Consider the following 19,234-nt stretch of genomic DNA (forward strand, 5'->3'; position numbering starts at 1 on the left):
GAGTGCAAAATGGCAGAAAGAGACAGGATCCACTGAAGCCTTCCTCTTTCTTCTGGGCTATTTCATTTGAAGCCTTATTCAATTTTTATAGTTTTTTGACAAGTTGCAATGAAAACTTCATGTTAGTTCCCACTAGCCAAAGGGAAAAGTTGGTTCCTTCTATTTCACTCATAGACTTGTATGAACAATCATAAATTTACTTATGTATTTGAAATGCTTGCTATGAGGAAAGGTACTAACCAGTGTCCAGAGACTACCTAGCTGAATTTACTGAACATTCAGAAACAGTGTATCTCATCACTCTGTTTGTGATTCAGCCTTTATCTCTGGGCTTTTTCACTAGCACAGGGGTAATGGTATTGTAGACTGAAAAAGCATTTTCAGGTGGATGCGTACATCTGCATATTTCGGTGTTGAAATAAATTCTACTCAAAAGCAAAAAAAATATGTGTGTCTTCAGTGGCATCACTGCACCAGGCAAACTTGTCATCTAGCCAATAGCTGTACTTGCAAAAACTCCCAACAAGAAGATAACTAACGCTCAGGGAAAACCCAGTGTGACAGGGAGATGCTCTACTACAACTGGTGGTCAGTCTTCAGTATTTTTTTAGGCTACTACATTGACTGAAGAGTCTCGTCCCAGTTTTAGCAGAATGAAAGTCTTGCTCAAGTCCCTGTTGATAGCAGGCTCGTATGTTAGCAGATCAGCTCCACTTTTGCCTCGAAAACGACTGCAGCAACCTGAGGCACTTCCTCCACAGTGCACCTGCATGGGAGTTGTACCCGTACAACAATAAATCAAGGAGCAGTTGGAATGATATAACTGTGCTATCATGTTGCCTTTGACAAATTTTTCCATATACAAAAGCTCTACCTCTAAAAATTTTCCCCTCTAAAATATCTTGTGTGCTTTGGCACTCCATCAATGAGAAGTATGGCTCAAATGGTCTGGCTTCTGTCGATTCAGCTGTAGCTTTCTACCCATCAGGGTGTTGCAACAGCTCAATGTCACTGGTTATTCATTGATTGTTACGCAGAAGTCTCTCACAATTGCTGGGTAGTATTAAAGTTCACAGCACTGTTTATATTGCTTTTTGTCCTTCTTAAAGCTCAGGCTGGAGATCAAAGCAGCAATGTGGTAATTTTCTTCAGTTACAACAGTGAGCCATTAGTCCTTCCACAATACAAAACGGTAACAAATCGGCTTTGCTGGCAGTAATGGGAGCAAGAGGGAGCCAGAATGACTGCGATAAATGGGACCTGTTGTTGTCAAGTCATATCTGACATGGACGGGAGACTCTAATGAAATTACAGGTGTTCAAACTGAATTAGTGTTGACTATTCAATAGATTCCTTACTACTGCTCATCATCCACCACTGAAAGCACACACACGTAGTCCTCAAACTGGTCTCCAAGAGTGATGAACTATCTTGAAACCCAGAGAAGCCCTATACTTGGAAATTAAGGGGTTCTGCTTCCTTGCTTGCTTTTAAGAATACTTCAGAAACGTAAAAAGCACTGCATTGAAGCACCTCAGACTACTGGACTCTGCTCTCACACTGCTAAGCATTTCCAGCCACCCTTAGTTTCTGCTCGTGTCAGACTTGAGAGGCCTCAGCCTGAGAGAATCACATGCTGGATAGGACAGGTGGTAAGGATATTACTGCACTGATGAAATGCTCATAGGGAAGAAGACTCCCCAAACTTTGGCAACAGAAGAGAGAGTAATGCTTTAAATGAAATTCAAATATTAATTAGGAGATTCATCTGTATCCTCAGACTTGCAAAGCATCATGAAAAATGCAGCATTTTTTCTGTTGCACATACTAAAAAAAAAGTAATATCTATTCCGAGTTGTTTAAACATTGGTTGAGAGGCCCAGATATAGCCAATTCTACATAAGCAAACAGTATTTAAAATACTACAGCTAATGCTGTGACTTACCTAAAACAAATCTTTGGACTCAGTGTTGTGTTATACAACTGCAACAACATCCAGAAAATTAAGTAATGGTCACATAATAATAATTGATGTAAACTTACAAAGGATATCTTCACATAAAGCAAACTATGTTTTTCATGACTTGGAGAGGTTTTGTAGAAAAATAATTAATAATGAAGCCTGGCATTTTTCACTGTTTACTTCTCCCAATATGCACTAAAACCTATAAATAGTGAGTGTGTTTACTATACAAGCATACACATTAAAAGGCTTTAAGTGAATAGGAATAATGAAACTCATTAACTGTCATTTAAAAATTTAATTAATTGCATGCAGTCAAAATAAGCAATATGTGAAAATGCAGTAAAAGATGACCTACAGATCTGGAGTTCCTTGGTTCCAGCACCAGCGAGAGCTTGTAGATATCATCCTCAGTGTGATAGAGGTCCAGGGACAGCTATGTGTAAGAAAGAGAGAAAACCAGTAATATTTATTAGACTGGGTTGGTTATGACAGTCTTGTAAGCACAGATATACCTCTCACTGAAGCTAAACAAAAAGTTTTGCTACTCCAAGTTCAGCATATACACCAAAGTTGCTTGCAGCTACTGGGAAAGCAGCTTTTCCCAGAGCTACCATAACCCATGCTGGTGAGTACATGCTGTTGTTCACGCCTGTACTGAGCTGAGCAGGTGCTGTACTTGAGGGCTGTCACAACCTACATCCCAGCATGATGAGTGAAAGGGGCTGTGTGTTGACCTTCTCTGAAGAGGAACATTGGTACCAAAGACCACCCTTAGGCAAAACACTTCCTTTCAGCAGCTCAATGGTCATGAGAGATCTCAGAGGAATAACCCGGTGAATACAAAAACTGCAGGAAAGAAGTTGTAAAGGGACTAGGTTAGAAGGACTTCAGATTGCGTTCTGGTCAAATTTTGTTCCTTAAGAAGGGTCAGGGCACTGTAGCTCTTCTACAGAGATCAGCCCATGAAGCAAAATCCTCTCTGGAAAGCCCTGGTTACTGATACAGGCCTGGGGAGAGGCAATCCAGGTTTGGCGCCACTGTTGATGCAGCAAATTGCTCCATGGAGAGCAATCCCAGTCACTTTAGCCCAGCTTGGCCTGTTCCCGATACCCTCTCACCAAGTAAGGTAAATTCCTTTTCAGCTTCTGGTTTTAGAGAAATGAAAGATTTTTTCTTCCATGTACTTATTTTTTTCTGTATAAGATTTATTGAGGGAAAAGAAGGGCCATAAATACACTTAAAGTAAAAAGAATTTGTTTGGTTTTACTTTGGCAGCTCTGGTCTTGTGCTGATGCAGGTCTGTAGTAAATTCCTCGTTGCCTGGAGTGATGAAGGGGAAAAGTAATCAACACTGTGGCTAATGTTTTGCAATGAGAGGAAACGAACATTGCATGTTTCCTGTGATCATGTCCCTACCTTAATTAGCTTTGGAGTAATTGACATGATTTGAAGTTATCATCTACCTTGCAAATCCCCAGTTAAGCTAAGATTCAGTTAAAAAGGTGTTTTCCAGCAGGCAGATAGAATTGCTACTGACTAAATGACTGTGACAGAAGGTTATTTTTAGAGAACCTGAAGTGCTGAATTAGTAACAAGCAGGACCAGTGACACCGTAGTGCAGAATCACCTCTAGGAACGACCTTCTTGTAGGCATAATTTTGTACAATGAGTAAGACATGAGTCGTGCCCTTTCTCAAGACAGGTACGCATCCCAGAGCGAACACATAACTTTGGAGGTGTCTGGATTTTGCATTTTTCATTTTGTCTAGCTGTAACACTATGCTGATTTTTGTACTTCGTGATTTGGTTATGGGCACCAGTGAAAGCCTGAGCATCCTGCAGGTTCCTTCACCCAGCTGACAGGCTGCTGTCACAGAGGAATGTAAGGACCTGTCCTAAAGATAATGTAGATCCAGTAACTGCTGTAACCAATATCATTCATGTGCTTAGTTATTCAGTGACTGTATTCTTTGGTTCCATGGTGGTATAAAACAAGCAGAACTCAGCTCGAGCAAATTATATTATCAGGTCAGGCTGGAACTGACAGCAGAATTGCTAGTTCAGAAGGCCTTGTCCCGTTCCCACTGAAAAGCACAGTTTTCTCAGCAGGCCAGATGAGCAGGGTGTGGATTTGGGGATGAAAATGCATTAGTATGTATTTAGCAAGTTTGTATCTCCCTTCCCTGAATTATCTGACCTTATCATCGTAAGAAGCAGTTATAATTTCATGAGGCACAATATGTAAGCACAGAGTGGATAAGGTATTATCTAGTACAGAAGTTTCAAATACTAGCAAAAAAATTACAAGCATGATGACTGTGCAGTTACATAAGCTTTCATTTTATATTTTATTTACAGTTTTGCTCTGACAGATAAAGTGTAATCAGAGTTTTCCTAGGACAACCTTTACAGCAGGTAGCAGTTTCCATTCTAATTTGACTTTCATTTCTGCCCTGTTTTTCCAAGCAATTTTGCAGGGGATTGAGGAGGGTAGAGGAAGGATCAGAAAGGTAGGGCTTTTTGTTTTTGTAAGTGGAACTTACTGAACCAAAGTTAGGGAGGGTGACTTTCAATTTAGTTGTTTAGATATTTCTCATTCTCTTCACTAGACTGTGCAAATGACTGGGACTTTCCAGTCATTTGCATACAGTCTCAGAACAGGTTAGATAAATAGCTGTCAAGACCTAAAAATAGTGGGGGGAAAAATGGTGGCACCAAATAAGTTCTAATGCAGTTGGTATAAATACACTGTAGACTAGTTGAGAGACTGAGATCCTCTTCCAATCCACAAAAAGTGATGAAACATTGACCCACAGGCTTTTATTCACGTTGTGAAATAAAAACAATGTGGAAATACTGCACAACAGGCAAGGAAATCCCTTAAGCATCCTTACCAAATGTTAAGTTTTCTAATGATGAGTATGTCATTACAGCTATTATTCCTCTCTGGTGCACTGCCAAGCTCATGCTAGGTCCTTTTTTACTACTTCTACTTCTTAGCTCCAGGTTTCAGATGCCAGGGACTGGTACAGAACCAGGTACAGGGTCAGTGGATATGGACTGAGTGTGGTCAATAAGGCAGGAAAGGAGGAAGAACCACACAGACTAAAAGTAAGCGTGCACTAAGGTGCGAGTCCATCTTCATGTAACAAGCTCTGCCTCACCAGCTGGTGAGTCATGGTACATTTACTTCTCTTGCCCATATAACCCAGACTCATTTACACATGACCAGGTGAGGACTTGCATCACTAAAGCTCTCCCTCAGCTTTTGCAGTCTCCTATGCCAGCAGGCCTGGCATTTGTCTCACTGCCTTCCATAAAACAAACTTTTCCTTTATTTGTGGCATTTTAACTTCCATGCAAAATATTGGCTTCTTTCAGGTACTTGTTCAAAGCTAAAATTCTGTGAGCTGGAAGCTGAATTTTTATGCTGACAAAAAGATGGGGGGTGGCGGAAAGCAGACTTCCACGTTTGTGTGCAGACATCTGAACCAAAAGAGAGCCCTAGGTTCCCAAAATGCTGATCATTCAGCAGCTAACACTGAAAACACAGAGATTTAAGTTCTCTTGTTCATTCACCCTTTAGGTCCATACACACAAGAACATCTGAAATATGCCCATAAAGTCCCTTGACCAGGTTGGCTGAAGTTTACTACCAAGCTCTTGCCCCAACTTTTAAGCCAAGCTCTCACTTCATAGCTCTTAACAGTCTCCCCAAAGGTCATAATTTCCAAACCACTTGAAAGGTATTAGCTGCCCCAGAGCAGATAGGGCTCCACCATGGAGGAAAAGAAAGACCAGGGCAAATTCCCACGTGCCCACTTAGTCCATGAAATACCCATTTTTATCTTTTTGTGCAAGTTGTTGGACTAGCAAACCAGCACCCAGTGATTTACTTGTCAAGCAAGTACGGGCCAGGCTGTTAGCATTTGCTAAGTGTGGTGTAAAAGACAATACTGCAAGGGATGGAGGCCAGGCGATTTACACATTGCTTATCAGGACAAAACACCCACTAAAAGCCTGCCTGGATTCAAGGGGCTTAATGGGAAAACAGCAGAAGTGAACAAATAGTTGGGTCAGCTGATTCACACGCAGATGAAAAGCACTTTACAGGTTTATATACATTTACTAGTTTTGAAAGCGAGTTTCTGTAAGTAAGTTAAAGATAACAAAAATTTTTACCATTTACATTAGAGGGAAGACCTAGCAATAAATAGAACAGTTATTTCTTTAGGTTCTGAAAACTGAGGATGACTTTGGCAGCAAGGGAGGCTAAACCTGCTAAAAAACCATTTGCACGTAGCAAGGTCAACTATTTTTAGTCAGCTCTTGTCAGCTTTGGGCTGCAATCCTAGCTTTCTTCTCCTCTTTCTCTGACCCCAGCCTAAAATTTAAAGCTTTCTTATTAACAAAAAGATTGACAAAAACATTTCACCTACTATATAAGCTCATTACTACTGTTTAAGAGACCACTGTAAAAAAAGTACTGTAATGTATTCATATGTACAAATGAGGACAAAACCTACATACTGGAAGAAAAGTGAGAATACTCGTAATATTATGAGATGTACCAAAATTCAGGTCCAGGAACCTCTTGTAGAAATTTGGTTGTGCCCTTTCCGAAACCTTTTTCAAAACTCCCACACTATCAAACCTATTTGACTCACAACTATACTTCCAGTGACCACTATGAAGATAGAATTACCTTCAAAAGGTTTTGGGACACCTACAGCTCTCTACCTAGCATGCTTATGGCTGTCTCCATCATTACTGAAAGGTACCACCATGGAGTCATTCTAACAGGTAAAAAGCAGCACAAGTCAATTTTAACCCATGATCAGGTCTGGAATCAACACTTCAGCATGCAGCTTCATTTATTTACAATTAAATTGGCTCAGCTGTAACCAAAATCAACACAGTTATATTAGGAGTTAATACACCAGAACATAGTAAGCAAAAAAGTACTTGTCATGTACTCAATTACTTTTCCTGGTAAATGAAATATACTGAATGAAGTATTACGTAGATATATATAAAATCCGTATCATTTTGCTAAAAACAAACAAAACAAGGAAAATATTAAAAAATTTGAAAAACAGGTAAAATACATAAACTCAGGTTGATACAACAATGGGAATGAACCTGCTAGGTCTTAGAAAAATTTGAAGCTTTCTGCTCCTTTTGGAAAGCAGGCTGTCACCCAAAAGAGAGAAGAACTGGTAATGAAAATGTCAGCAGTGGTTCAGCTTCCATCTCTCACTTCACATTGTCTAATTTCTGCCCTTTTGGGCTCAGTTTCTTATTGCTCAGTTCTCTAAAACCTGAGGTTCCACTTCCCCCTAGTCACAGCCAAGCTTGTAAGAAACTATGAACTTTCAGAAATGAGCAGGGAGGGAAAGAGTGGCACAAGATAAGAAAGCAACTCTCAATCCCTACTAAAACAAAACAAGGTAATAAATATCTGCCTTTATAGTCTAATTTTTTAATTAGGTGGGTGTTGCAGTGGGCAATACACGGTCCCTTCTCCTCCTTGTCCCACTAAACGTGATTAGGACTTGTTCCTGGATTGCTCCACACAAAGTGCAATAGGAGATGGTTCTCCAATTCCACAAACTTTCCCATTCCTCATTACAGTGAAGCCACAGGTATATCCACACTGTCTTGGTTGCTTCAAACTTAGCCTCATATTTGTCATCCTCCATAGTGTAAAAGCCTGTACCTGATCAGTCCTAGAATAAATCCAACACAAAATACCACCTCTGCTTAATTTCTAGATATGCACATTTTTGAGCATTTCAAAGTAAAGCACGAAAGGAAAAAAATCCAAAGTTCTTGCCCAGTAGCCCCCCAGTTAAGGCATTTACCTAGAACGAGCTAGGTAATGAGAGTCATCTCAAGTCTGTGACCTGACTGAGGAAAATCTGGAATTTGGTTCCCACCTCCCCAGGGAGTAAATTCTGAGAAGTGCATGCTATCCAACAAAATAAACACTGGAAAAATTCTGATATCTGCCCTAGTTACACACAGATTTTGCTTACTTCTAAGTTTATTTTTTAAAGAATTTTATTGATTTAAGGAGAGCAAAGAGATTCTCTTTCAGTCTGGATTAGAGATCTGAAAGACAAAGTTAAATAACAAGAACAGGAAGAGCATAAAATGATTTCATATTAAGAGAGTCCTTTACCTAACATGGCATATTTCAGACTACTCTCAGATGAGTAGGTGGCTTTTACTTGCTTGCAACATCAACGGTTTATAACAAACAACATTCCTTTTTTCCAAGTTTCACAGGTTCAATCTTTAATTCTAAGACATTGGTTTTGCCTGTGACTTGAACAAACTGTGCTGTTGGGCCAAACTACTGCAGTTAAGATCAGTGCTGAAATGACTAAATTTCACTAGGGACAGGATTTGGCCTGATGGTTCAGGCTCCACACTTCAGTATGTTTTGAAATAAGTGTAGTGTTTATTAAAATTACAGTCATTGTCTACACATCAAAAAGGGGACTGAAAATTAATTCCTGTTAGCATTGTCAGTTGCAACTTTTTTAAAAAAATGTTTTATTCAGTTTTTCTGAAATCTCACTTTCCTTTGGTTTGAAATGGGACATTCAGATCCTTATCTGTAATTTGTGTGTGCAAGTTTCAAACCTCCCCAAATGTAGCCACTGCCAAGGAGTAAGGGGAGGGAAAGGAGTAGGGGTTGCAGAGCCGCTTTAAAACTGTTCAGGAGCATTTTTATTTACTGGATAGGAAGAGTGCTGTGTTGCACACAAAGCACAGGGGAGCAAGAACAGAGTGACAGCCAAGTTGGAATTTCACTTGTGTGTCCATGTCAACACGTTACCTGATCTTTGCACAGGAGACGTAAGCCTCAATTCTAAGCAGTCAGAACTTAATTTTCACTTCTCCTAACACAGATACAGCCCTCTTTCTGTTTTCCTTAAAATAATTAATTGAAAACAATCCTGTTGCTGCTTCCAGCCATCACACGCTACTGTAATGAAATTCTCTTTGACTTTATTCATGCTTCATGGGAACTTGTTTCCGTTTTGTATTCTCTCCCTTTTCTATTACAAAACTGGGATAAAAATATGCACTTATCTCTATAGGTATAAATATTCTTACTGACATTCAACATCTGAATAATTGAAGTGAATTGAAACATGGTCAATACTTACCGTTAGAAGGTTAATTAAATCCATATTAGGCTCTAAATGATGAGAGGCAGTTTGCAGGGAAACCAATTCACTCAAGGTGATGGAAAGCTGCTGCATTTTCACTATGTTAACTTTGTTCTCATCTACCCAGTCAGGAAAAATGACATGGACAGCAATCAAGTCTTTCAAATGAACTCCTAAAATAGGAATTTTGAAGCCAACACAGTCAGCAAAAGCCTTGCGGTAGTTGCAGTAGTTTCCATTGGAAGAGACCAGCTCTGTCATTTCGTTCCAGTCCTACAAATAGCCAGAGAAGCAAGCGTCTGTGAAAGCATTCATAACATTTCCTTAATCTGTTTTAAATGAGCATAACTCATGTCAGGCTGTTGACAGTGTTAATTTCCTCTCTGGCACAGGCAATCAAGCAGAGGATCTCTATGAGCTGATCCTTCTTCACCAAAAGGAATGCAACCAAAGTGCCTTTTAGGATGACCTGCCATGATCCAAGTAGTGTGCTGGTGAGACACCTGCACTGCAGAACCCATCAGACCTCATAAGAGATGATCAGATCTTCATAAGAGGTGATGTTCTGCTCAACACGTCTATATTGTGGAGCTCACCATACCTTTGTGACTTCTGAAGACAGATGAGAATGAGTTTCTTTCAGGCGAGAAATAGAGCTGTGGCTTAGGCCTCCCACAACTGCCATCAGTGTGTTGAAGTTCTGGAGGTGAAGGAGCTTCTGCAGGAGAGATTGATCATGCATAATTAAAAATCAAGGAAATACATGTGGCAGCTATCCAGTGTCACACATGACAAGTGAAAGGAGACAACCTATCACTGCTAAAGCAGAAATCACTAAACCAGGGGACATAACAGAATGGTTCAGCATTTCTTTTTTTAATTAGCTTAGCTCCACAAGAAACATGCAATAGTGACAGTTGTCAGCCAGAACACAACAAAGAAAAATTATTTTATAGTTATGTCTGCTAGTTAAAAAATACAGACATACTACACCTGAACAAATAACCTGCAGTGGTGTTGAACAGGCTGTTCACTGAGGAAACAGCACAAAGAGCATCCAGTTCATTTGTTTATGGCAATCTCTATTTGTATTATTGCTTTACACTGAAGGAAAAAGACTCATATGCAAGACTTACCTGTGCAACATTGATAAACTTTGTGATTACTTCTGCCCTTTGCTGAGGTGTTGGTTTGCTGAGAACCATGAGCTGGACCCATTTGGAGATACCATTAAATAAAGCAATAGATCTCTCCAAAGTAGGATTGTTCTCCAAGCACCCATGGATCACATAGCTTTGGTAGTCTGTGAACTAACAGAGGAAAGGCATTTTCAGTAAAATGGTGGACAACTTAAGAATCAAATTGAAGCTTTGATAATTTTTTTCCTTTTAAAGCTCCTCTTGTTTAGAAAGTGACCAAGTCTCAGGGTCAGCAGACCCTGCTGCACATCAGTTCTTTCTTAAAATTTTGTTGTTGTTGGGGGTTTTTATTACTTAAATGTCAACATAAAACTTCAGTGTTTGTGTGTTAGATAATACAGCAGCATGCATGATGCGCATGGTTACTACTTCCAGGGAGTTATCTTTCCCATAATTTACTTAACACTTACAACATTTAATTCTGTGTAGTTTTACTTGACACCCTCATGGCATGATAGTTTATAGGAATTATCTAGTGCTACAAGCAAGAAGCATGTAAATAAGAGCTTTCATCCCACTCCAATATCCTGACCAACTGCATTGTTGATGTAAAGAGGGAAATCTTGGCCCCACTGAAATCAATATGAGCTCTGTCACTCTTCACAGGAGCTTAAACTGCATCCCAAGAAGCTAACCATGAACCCATTTTCTTCCTCCTATGTCAAAAAATTCTGTAGCACAAGGACCTACTTCTGCTAAATCTTGCTTCTTTTGATGTTATTGTTCAATCCTTGTATGTTCATGGACATAATTCTACATGGGAGAGCTACTGCCCCCAAGAATTAGATTTTCCTAAATGTTTGGAAAACATTTTTGACCTGTCCCTTTAAGATGGATTTTCAGAAGCTTATGACATAGCGTTAGCTTGTGCAGGGAGTTGATAACAACACCAGCCAACATGGGTTTCTTGGTCTTAGCTGATCAAAAATTGCCTGCTAGAAGGCCATATGATGGCATATGCTCTCACACAGCAGATGCTCATTTCAGAGATGCAGATAAGTAGTATCTCAGTGTTCAGACACTTTGAAATATTTTCTGTTGTGATTAACGCTGACTTTCCTTCTCCCCCACATTTTTTAAAATAGGTAAAACCAAAGACAGGATTCAAGCTAATCATCTTTTACAATTACATATCTTTGAGATAACACTTTTGTCTACCTTGCAAAAATAAGTGGGACTCTTGCATTTCTGAACAGTTTATAGCAAATCACCTGGTCTCATTGACATCTCAAATAAATGCTACTTGTTTCTCTGTAGCACTTCTCAATTGTTCTTTAAATTAGATTAGTGATCCTGGGTTCCCTTCTCAATCGCTATGTTTTGAGGTGTGCCCTTCACTTTATTTCATGGAAATGTACCATTCTTACAACTTTTTGGTTACCATTCTCATATAAACAAACAACACATCTTTCAAACCTCTTCATTGCATTACAGGATAGTATAAGATTAATTAAGTCTAACTGGCTGCAGAGAAACATCTGAGATATAGCAAAATTCAAGCCAACAAATTAACAGACAAATTAGAAACAGCAAGGAAAAAAAATAAAATTCATTGCAGGTCTGAGGGTTTTTTTCTGGAATTCGCAAAGGCATTAAAATACATCTTAAGTCTATTTACGAATACATCCCTTTTTTCTTGTCCCTCCCTCCCTCTTTGAGGTTAGCATTGCACAGATCACGGTAGGGTGTTTTCCCATGATTTGAAGTCTAGAGTAATAAACCTTTGAACGTTATTAAATGACGTCAAAAGTGATTCTATTTTGACTGGTCTCAGCTCCTCATTGATCTCTTTTTCCTTATCCTCTTGAAATAAACAAAAAACTTCATATATTTTTCTTAGTTTTGGAGTTTGATTTCTTTCATGCTCCTAAAGTCTCATTTTTTTGCTTCAGAGAACTTGTCATCTTGAGAACTTACTGCTTCCATTTGTCACCAGATACAGTGGCATCATGTGACCTTTTCATATGGACATTTGCCAGTGAAATTAGCTTTTTTTTTTGGTATTTGGGTTACTAATTTGTTTTGCTTTAGCTTCTACTTTCATTTTCGTCCATTTTTGCCTCTTGTTCATGTGCAATCCTGTGTGAAAAGAAGCAATTGTATCTAAATTTTCCTCAGTGCTAATATGCGAGAAGGAGGAAAGAGAAGTTGTGCCGTCTCTGCTCTTGGAGGTTTTCAAGACCCAGCTGGCTAAGTCCCTGTGGAACATGATCTATCTTGCAGATGAACCTGCTTTGGGCAGGGGGTTGGCCTAGAGGCCTCCTGAGATCCCTTCCAACCTGAATTATCTTCTGATCCTGAGTTGGCAAATGAAAGCACAGTTTCTGAAGAGGTGGTTGGGAGTGAACAGAGACTACAGAAGGACTATATCTTTTTCAGTCTCTTCAAAAATTGTTCATTGTAAAGACTGTGATGTTTCCTGAAAGGTAATTAACTATTTTCCTCAGAGGAAAAAAAACAACTGGAAATTTTGAACAATAGTATTAGTTTAATCAATTGCTGCAACACATGGCTGCAGTAGCTTTTAGCAGTAATTTTTGCCTAGAATTTCTCCACAGAATTAACTTCTGTGACTAAAAGCATCAATCATGAAAAAGATCAAGGAAGTGCTGGTGCAGCCATGGCTATGTACATCATATGAAGGATTATAAAGATTTACTACACTGAAACATGGAGGGGAAAAAGTCATAGATGTTAAACCATATGAATTCTCTTTACTGACAGGCTCCTAATTGCAAGTGACAAAGTTGTAGACTTCTTACAGAAATTCTCCTAAAAGACTTATGCTCCAGAAAAGTGAGATGTTCAGCTAGCTCAATGGGCTCCAGATGGTCAAAGAGCAGGCAGGCTTTTCCCTTCTTGGAAATCCTCTTCCTCTGTGTAACTCTTCTCATCCAGTCATAGGAAGGACTGCAACAGAAAAAGGTACAATACTCATTTCTGTTTGGGTACATGCAAGTGTAGCCCAAGGTTTGCACACAGTTTTGTAGCAAGAGACAGATTATGAGTTTTCTGATCTGTGACATCCAGCACGTAAACACTCAGAGTAAGACCCACTCAGATGCATAACAGAAGAGTTTTGGAGGTGCTACTGCAAATGATAAATAATAGCAGGTTTGTATCCAAACAATAGGACAACGTACTGTTCTCTGTGATAGAAGAAGCCATACTTAAAAAATGCCTTGGGAATACAAGAAGAACAGATCACACCAAATTCTGATACAGAATTAAAAAATATTTGAATAACATCAAGGGTTAATTTTTACTCTGTAAGACCACATTTCCATGAAATAATGGGACAGCAGAAACAGTTAAACAGCTAACAAAACAGTAAGACAAGGGTGGACAAAAAGACAAATCATCTGCTTGCAAGCAATGGAATAATTCCTACCCATATACCATAAAAGCACTTCAGAGAGCAGAAAGAGGTTGCTAACAATATTTTAAAATGAAGATTTAAGAGACAATATTCATATGATTCCACTAGTACTGTTCTTGCAGGAAGTCTTGCAACCTTCACTGAGATTAGTAGTGCTGTCCTTCCAGGTTACCATGACATTTTTAAATAAGGAAAAGTCACTATGCATGTGCCATATTTTAGAAGAAAATCTACAATATCAGGTGAGATACAAGAGCCTCTCTGGTGATGTTTAAAAGGTAACTTTCATTTCAGAGTGTCAAGGAAATAGTAGTGTAATCATTTTGACAGAATAAAACTACAAACATGAATGCTAGAGATTATCCAGTTAAATCATAGAAAAGAAGTACACAGAAAGCCAGTAGATAAAATTAACAGGTTACTGATGAAAGAACAAAAAATCTTCCATGAGGAAATGCAAAATTTACACAACATACCAGTCACTGCATTGCTTGTCATGCTATATGAAAAATCATAGGAAAGTAATATTAATCACTTAATTGGCACTAGCTTTGTCAGGAAAATTATTTCTTTTCTGTTTATATTAAAAACTTACATACAGCTAAGAATCTTCTCTTCACTGTGACGTTACAACTAGAATTTCAAATTTTTAGTAACTTCAAATTTAGAAGACAATATAATCTTTTTGTAACTGCTTTTTTGCTGTCTGAAGATCAAGATGGCCCTTAATATTTTCATATTTTGCACAGAACTAGAATTCTGCTGTTACAGAGACAGAGAGAAAGATGTTGAAGCTTGTAACATCCTTACATGCTGGAGATATCAATGAGATGCATGTGATCCTCATATCCAAGCTGCATGGCTACTTCTCGAAACTCTTCAGTCAAACGAATCAGCCCAAGATCCAAGTTAAACTCTGCAGGAAATTCTAAAATCCAGTATCTGAAATCCACAGACAGTGGTTCAGAGATGATCAGGGATTCATGTGTAACATTCAGTGGCTGCATATATATCCTCACATTTTATTCAATAGGACTTATAAATATTTCAGACCCAATGACTTTTGGGCAGAGATGGTGGACTAACCCAACTTGTTGTTGCTGTGATTATCTGCGACACTGAAGTGGCAAAAACCACTTTATTGTGTAATTTCCTTTGGTTAACTCACCACAGCACAACACAGCAGCATTCTATTGAAATGTGAAATTAAAGTGATGCCTCAGGTGACACACACAAAAGGCACACACATGCATCCTGACTCATGCTGCCAGGACACCCAAAAGACACTTTCACTTATCCCTTTCCTATGTGAGACACTTTATCTGGTCAGAAAAGATTTTTCAGTGAAAAATTAAAATCTTAATTTGAATGGCAGTTCTACCACGATAACCATGTAAATGAGATGTCTCCTCTGTTATTTAAAGGGGTACGGAAAAGGCTTTATAAGTCCTGCTTTCAATACCTCCCTCCCTTTCTTCACAGTGATACTACTTAAATCAGAGGAAGAAAGATAAAGTGTTTGTCTGAGGGAAGTGGGTTATATCATGTTAGCTTAAAAATTGATGCTTTCTCTTTTACAGAGAGATGTTCCTACAGAAGCACAGCCCAATACATGAAAGCTTTCCCAAGAAACAAGGTAAGAGACAGTTGTTGCAAGGATCAGACATACTTGACCTGTAATAGCTTTGGCATCACTAACACATTGCTGTCATCATAAACTATGTAGGGATTGTATGAACTGAAGCTGACAGCCCAGAGACAATCTTCCTCTACCACACTAGATTACATCTTGAAGCAAAATGTGTGTCTCCTCTGTGTGGCAACAAATTAGTCTCCCTCTAAGAGATGTCAAATACCAGGTAAATCATAGCACAAGTTTTCAATCAGCATTTTAGCTCAATGCATTTAAATGTCTTAAATGCTGCATGGCTCAACTTAAACGATTGTTTTCAAAGCACAGAAATTCCACTATGGACTGGAGATCAAGTAAAAAAAAAAACAAACAACAAAAAACAAACCCCCAAACTTTATACTTCCATGGTTTAGTTTTAATCTTTACAAAAAAAAAGTTACATTGATAGTATTCTCAGAAGCATAAAACCAAAACTCTAGAGGACCAGAAGCATGCTTACCTCATGAAATAGCAGATTTTTAGTCTGAATTCATTGCAGTTCTCCCCATTGGCATCTCTATACGTATACTAGTTAAAGAAAGCTTTGTGTGCCTGGATTCAGTAATGTTGTTTTTATCTACAGAAGACTCTGACACTGCACCAGCTAAATAAAAAACAGTATCAAACTTTTCTTCTAGAGGTAACCACAGTATGCTCTGATATTTCACTGACTTTCACGGCATCTTAGGGGACAAAGACCAATTCCTGGCTGCCAATTTGTTTTTTGCACTAGCAAAAATGCCTCTATTATACCATTCTGAATATTCTGCTGAACAGTTTCGTGCCAGCTTTGGCTAACCAAATATGATAATACTTATGATTACTGAATTCTTTAAGAGGTATAAATGACATGTAGGTGCTTAGCTACCACTGAAAGTTCATAGTAGTCAAAGGCCAGCCTGCCGTAATACATTTGAAAAGTTACCTTGGCCACATACCTCCACTTATTCAAAGTTAATGCAAAGTATGCCCCAGTACGCTTGTACATATGGAAAAAATTCCACAAGCAGTAGCATAAAGAAGCTCACAGAATTCCATCTTTTAGGTTGAAAAAAAAATCACCTCTAAACCTTGATTGTCACTAATTAATTGACACATTTTTACATGCAGTTACAGAAACAATCTGCTTTGGATTTTGAATGTCAATTTGCAAGACATTGTGAAAGGATATGTGGACAGAAGCTTGCCAGCCAGCTCTGTGGAAGGCAGATACCACCGGTGCATTAAAAGAAAGGTTCTTGGCAAATGGCTGGAGCACCGATTTCCTTTGTCATCTGCAAAAGAGAAACAATGAGTTAACCACACTATTAATGAACAGAGAGGAGCTTTTATTCTTCAAGCTGAGTCACATAGAAAGGATCAAAAGTGGAAATATTGGCTCATTATCTACCCAATAGGTAGGAAACAAAACCAAAGCACAAAACCTGCTCCTTTAACGACAATATTGCTAGATTGCAGTGCTAGGTATTTAAAGGCAAAAAACCCCAAACCAGTGTAGATAACGGGCCATAGCTAAAAGAATGGGGCATGGACAGCACTATGCTAAACATTATACAAAAAGACTGCCAGTAATCCAAAGAACAAATCCAAAATTAGTCCACCAAAAGACTGGGAGATGATTTATGTACGACCATTGCCAATATTTGTTTTATTGCAGCTTTATTGCTTTATGTTAACAATTAGATTGTTAAAAAAAAGGATCTGCCTCAAGGAATTCAATGTCAAAGCAACACCTCACATCTGTGCCCAGGGTTCCATCTCCAGCTGCCTTACAGACCTGTTTGCAATGTAGCTGCTGAGACTGCAGAAAGAGTTATTCCATGGCAGGCTGGCTGCCCATCAGTCTTCCTCAACATCTTCAATCTTAGATTATTCTCTGTCTGTCACTCTTTTAAAAGACAGTAGATGATATGCATGTGTGAAACGGGAATGACACATGGACTACACTTGTCAAGAGAGTGTGTATACAAGGAAGAGAGGCATGATTTCCAACAGACAACAAATTAGCTCTGCTAATACTTTCATTAGGTCTTAGAACAACAGGTTTGATGGTGGTCTACAGAAATGGATATATGGCGATTCACTACAGTCAGTAGCAACATCCGTCCGTCCCTCAATTATTTATTTAATACTCTCTCACCTTTAGATACTTTTTTGTCTCCACAAGGGAAAAAAAATTAATACCTCATTCCAATCAAAAGCTGTCCTCCATTTCAAGAGAATCGAAATGTAGCTTTGTGAATTAAGGCCCCATTTCAAAGCATTTAAGCCTACCCATGAACTCATCTGATTGCAATGTGACACACGTCATGATTAATGGTGTTATGGATCAAAGTCTCTTTCATCACTTCTTTCCCTCAGACCTGGTATATCACATTTTAATAAAAGTAAAAAGATTACATGAGCCTTAAGTCATATTCTTGCCAATTATTGCATGATGATTTGGAAAACCTTTCCAAAAAATGACTGGTCAGAAATGCAGCTGTGTAACCACTCAAGACAAAGATCAATGCCAGAAATAACTCCTTGAGTAATTCAACTAAACACTTCTCTTGGTGAAGGCCAGCATTTTAAAAATCGCTATACCCACCATTTTGCATTATCTATATTAATAAAATTTAATACGGTATGCATGTGATTAAAATTCTGGCCTGTGTGATTCTGGGCCAAAATGAAACATGGAAAATTTTACAGAGCAGAAATGTTGTTTGCCAAGGGAAAGACTGGCTAAATCAGAGAACAGCAGGGGTTATACTATAAGATGAATTTCAAGAACAGTAAAGTAAAATATTGAAAAAACATACCAAACATTTCAATACAAGTGTTCAAAAGCTCATCTAATGTTGCAGCCTTCCCAAGTGTGTTTGACCCCATTGTCCTTTAAGCGTTGTCAAAAAATAAGAGACATTTTCACCATGTAGAAGGATGTTTCTTCAGTTGCTCAGTTTTTCACTTTATTGTTGGTTGCATTCTTAGCTGGACTTCAGGGAAAAATCTGAAGAAAGTAAAAGAAATCATAATCATATGACTATATGGAAGACTTACCAGGATGCAATGTTACAGTTCAACTCATCTTTTCTATAAACTGTTTTTTCACCACACAATAAAAAGATTGTGAAAGACTTTCCCTATATTCCAGCTTGGGTCTTTAAGTGTTGTCTAATTGTTTGTCCACCAGCACAAAATAAATCCACTGCTAGGGTCATAAAAGAGAAACCAGATGGTAAATGAGGATATGCACGTACAATGATGCACATTTTGTTCAGGTCATTTTATTTACACTTGATAAGTCACTTTTTGTTAATAACCCTGCTTTTATGTTTTTAAGCATAACCATTTTTTTTTCCCTAAGCTTACCAGTTCATAGTAATGCTAATGATCTTAATTGGCACAGACCACATAAAATGTTTAATTAAGTTCATAGCAAACGTTAAACTAGGAGGGAGTTTTTCAGAGAACCTTAAGATCAGTCCCTACAGCTTTGTTAGTTAAATCTTCTCACAGTAGCTGAACACTCACAGAAAGCGGAACACATAGAGAAACTTCTAAATTGTACCATACATCTACTATGCATTCAATTATCAAACATCCATTTACAGGAAGATGCACAAAATACCCTGTTACAAGCTTTCAGAAATAATTTTACAGGTTATATTTAAAGAACAGAAGAAATCAGTATTTTATTTTCTATCTGTGACTAAGCCCCACTACTGCCTGACCATAACAAGTGTTTGAAATGTGACAAACAATAACAAAGTACATCCAGCAAATTTTCTAGAAAAAAAGCCAAGAGTAGAGCTACAACAATACTTGAAGCAAAACAATGCAGGAATT

The 19,234-nt window shown here is 38.4% G+C and overlaps 1 protein-coding gene across 3 annotated transcripts in view; it reads right to left on the reverse strand.

The window, feature by feature from the left end:
* RASGRP3 (RAS guanyl releasing protein 3) overlaps positions 1 to 19,234 on the reverse strand; it is a 50,254-nt gene that overhangs the window by 13,380 nt on the left and 17,640 nt on the right. For 2 of the 3 annotated variants that reach the window (XM_049830819.1, XM_049830821.1), the window contains exons 1-7: positions 15,861 to 15,919; positions 14,539 to 14,670; positions 13,112 to 13,259; positions 10,287 to 10,460; positions 9,752 to 9,868; positions 9,148 to 9,423; positions 2,322 to 2,399 (exon numbers count right to left, since the gene is read on the reverse strand). In XM_049830819.1, the coding sequence (XP_049686776.1) occupies positions 2,322 to 2,399; positions 9,148 to 9,423; positions 9,752 to 9,868; positions 10,287 to 10,460; positions 13,112 to 13,259; positions 14,539 to 14,670; positions 15,861 to 15,865 (930 nt within the window). In that variant the 5' untranslated portion in view covers positions 15,866 to 15,919. Of the gene's footprint in view, positions 1 to 2,321; positions 2,400 to 9,147; positions 9,424 to 9,751; positions 9,869 to 10,286; positions 10,461 to 13,111; positions 13,260 to 14,538; positions 14,671 to 15,860; positions 15,924 to 16,571; positions 16,675 to 18,204; positions 18,396 to 19,234 lie in introns of those variants that run through there. The other variant, XM_049830822.1, reaches the window with a different exon arrangement.

The sequence above is a fragment of the Accipiter gentilis genome, chromosome 28 (assembly GCF_929443795.1).
Source record: "Accipiter gentilis chromosome 28, bAccGen1.1, whole genome shotgun sequence".
NCBI lineage: Eukaryota > Metazoa > Chordata > Aves > Accipitriformes > Accipitridae > Astur > Astur gentilis.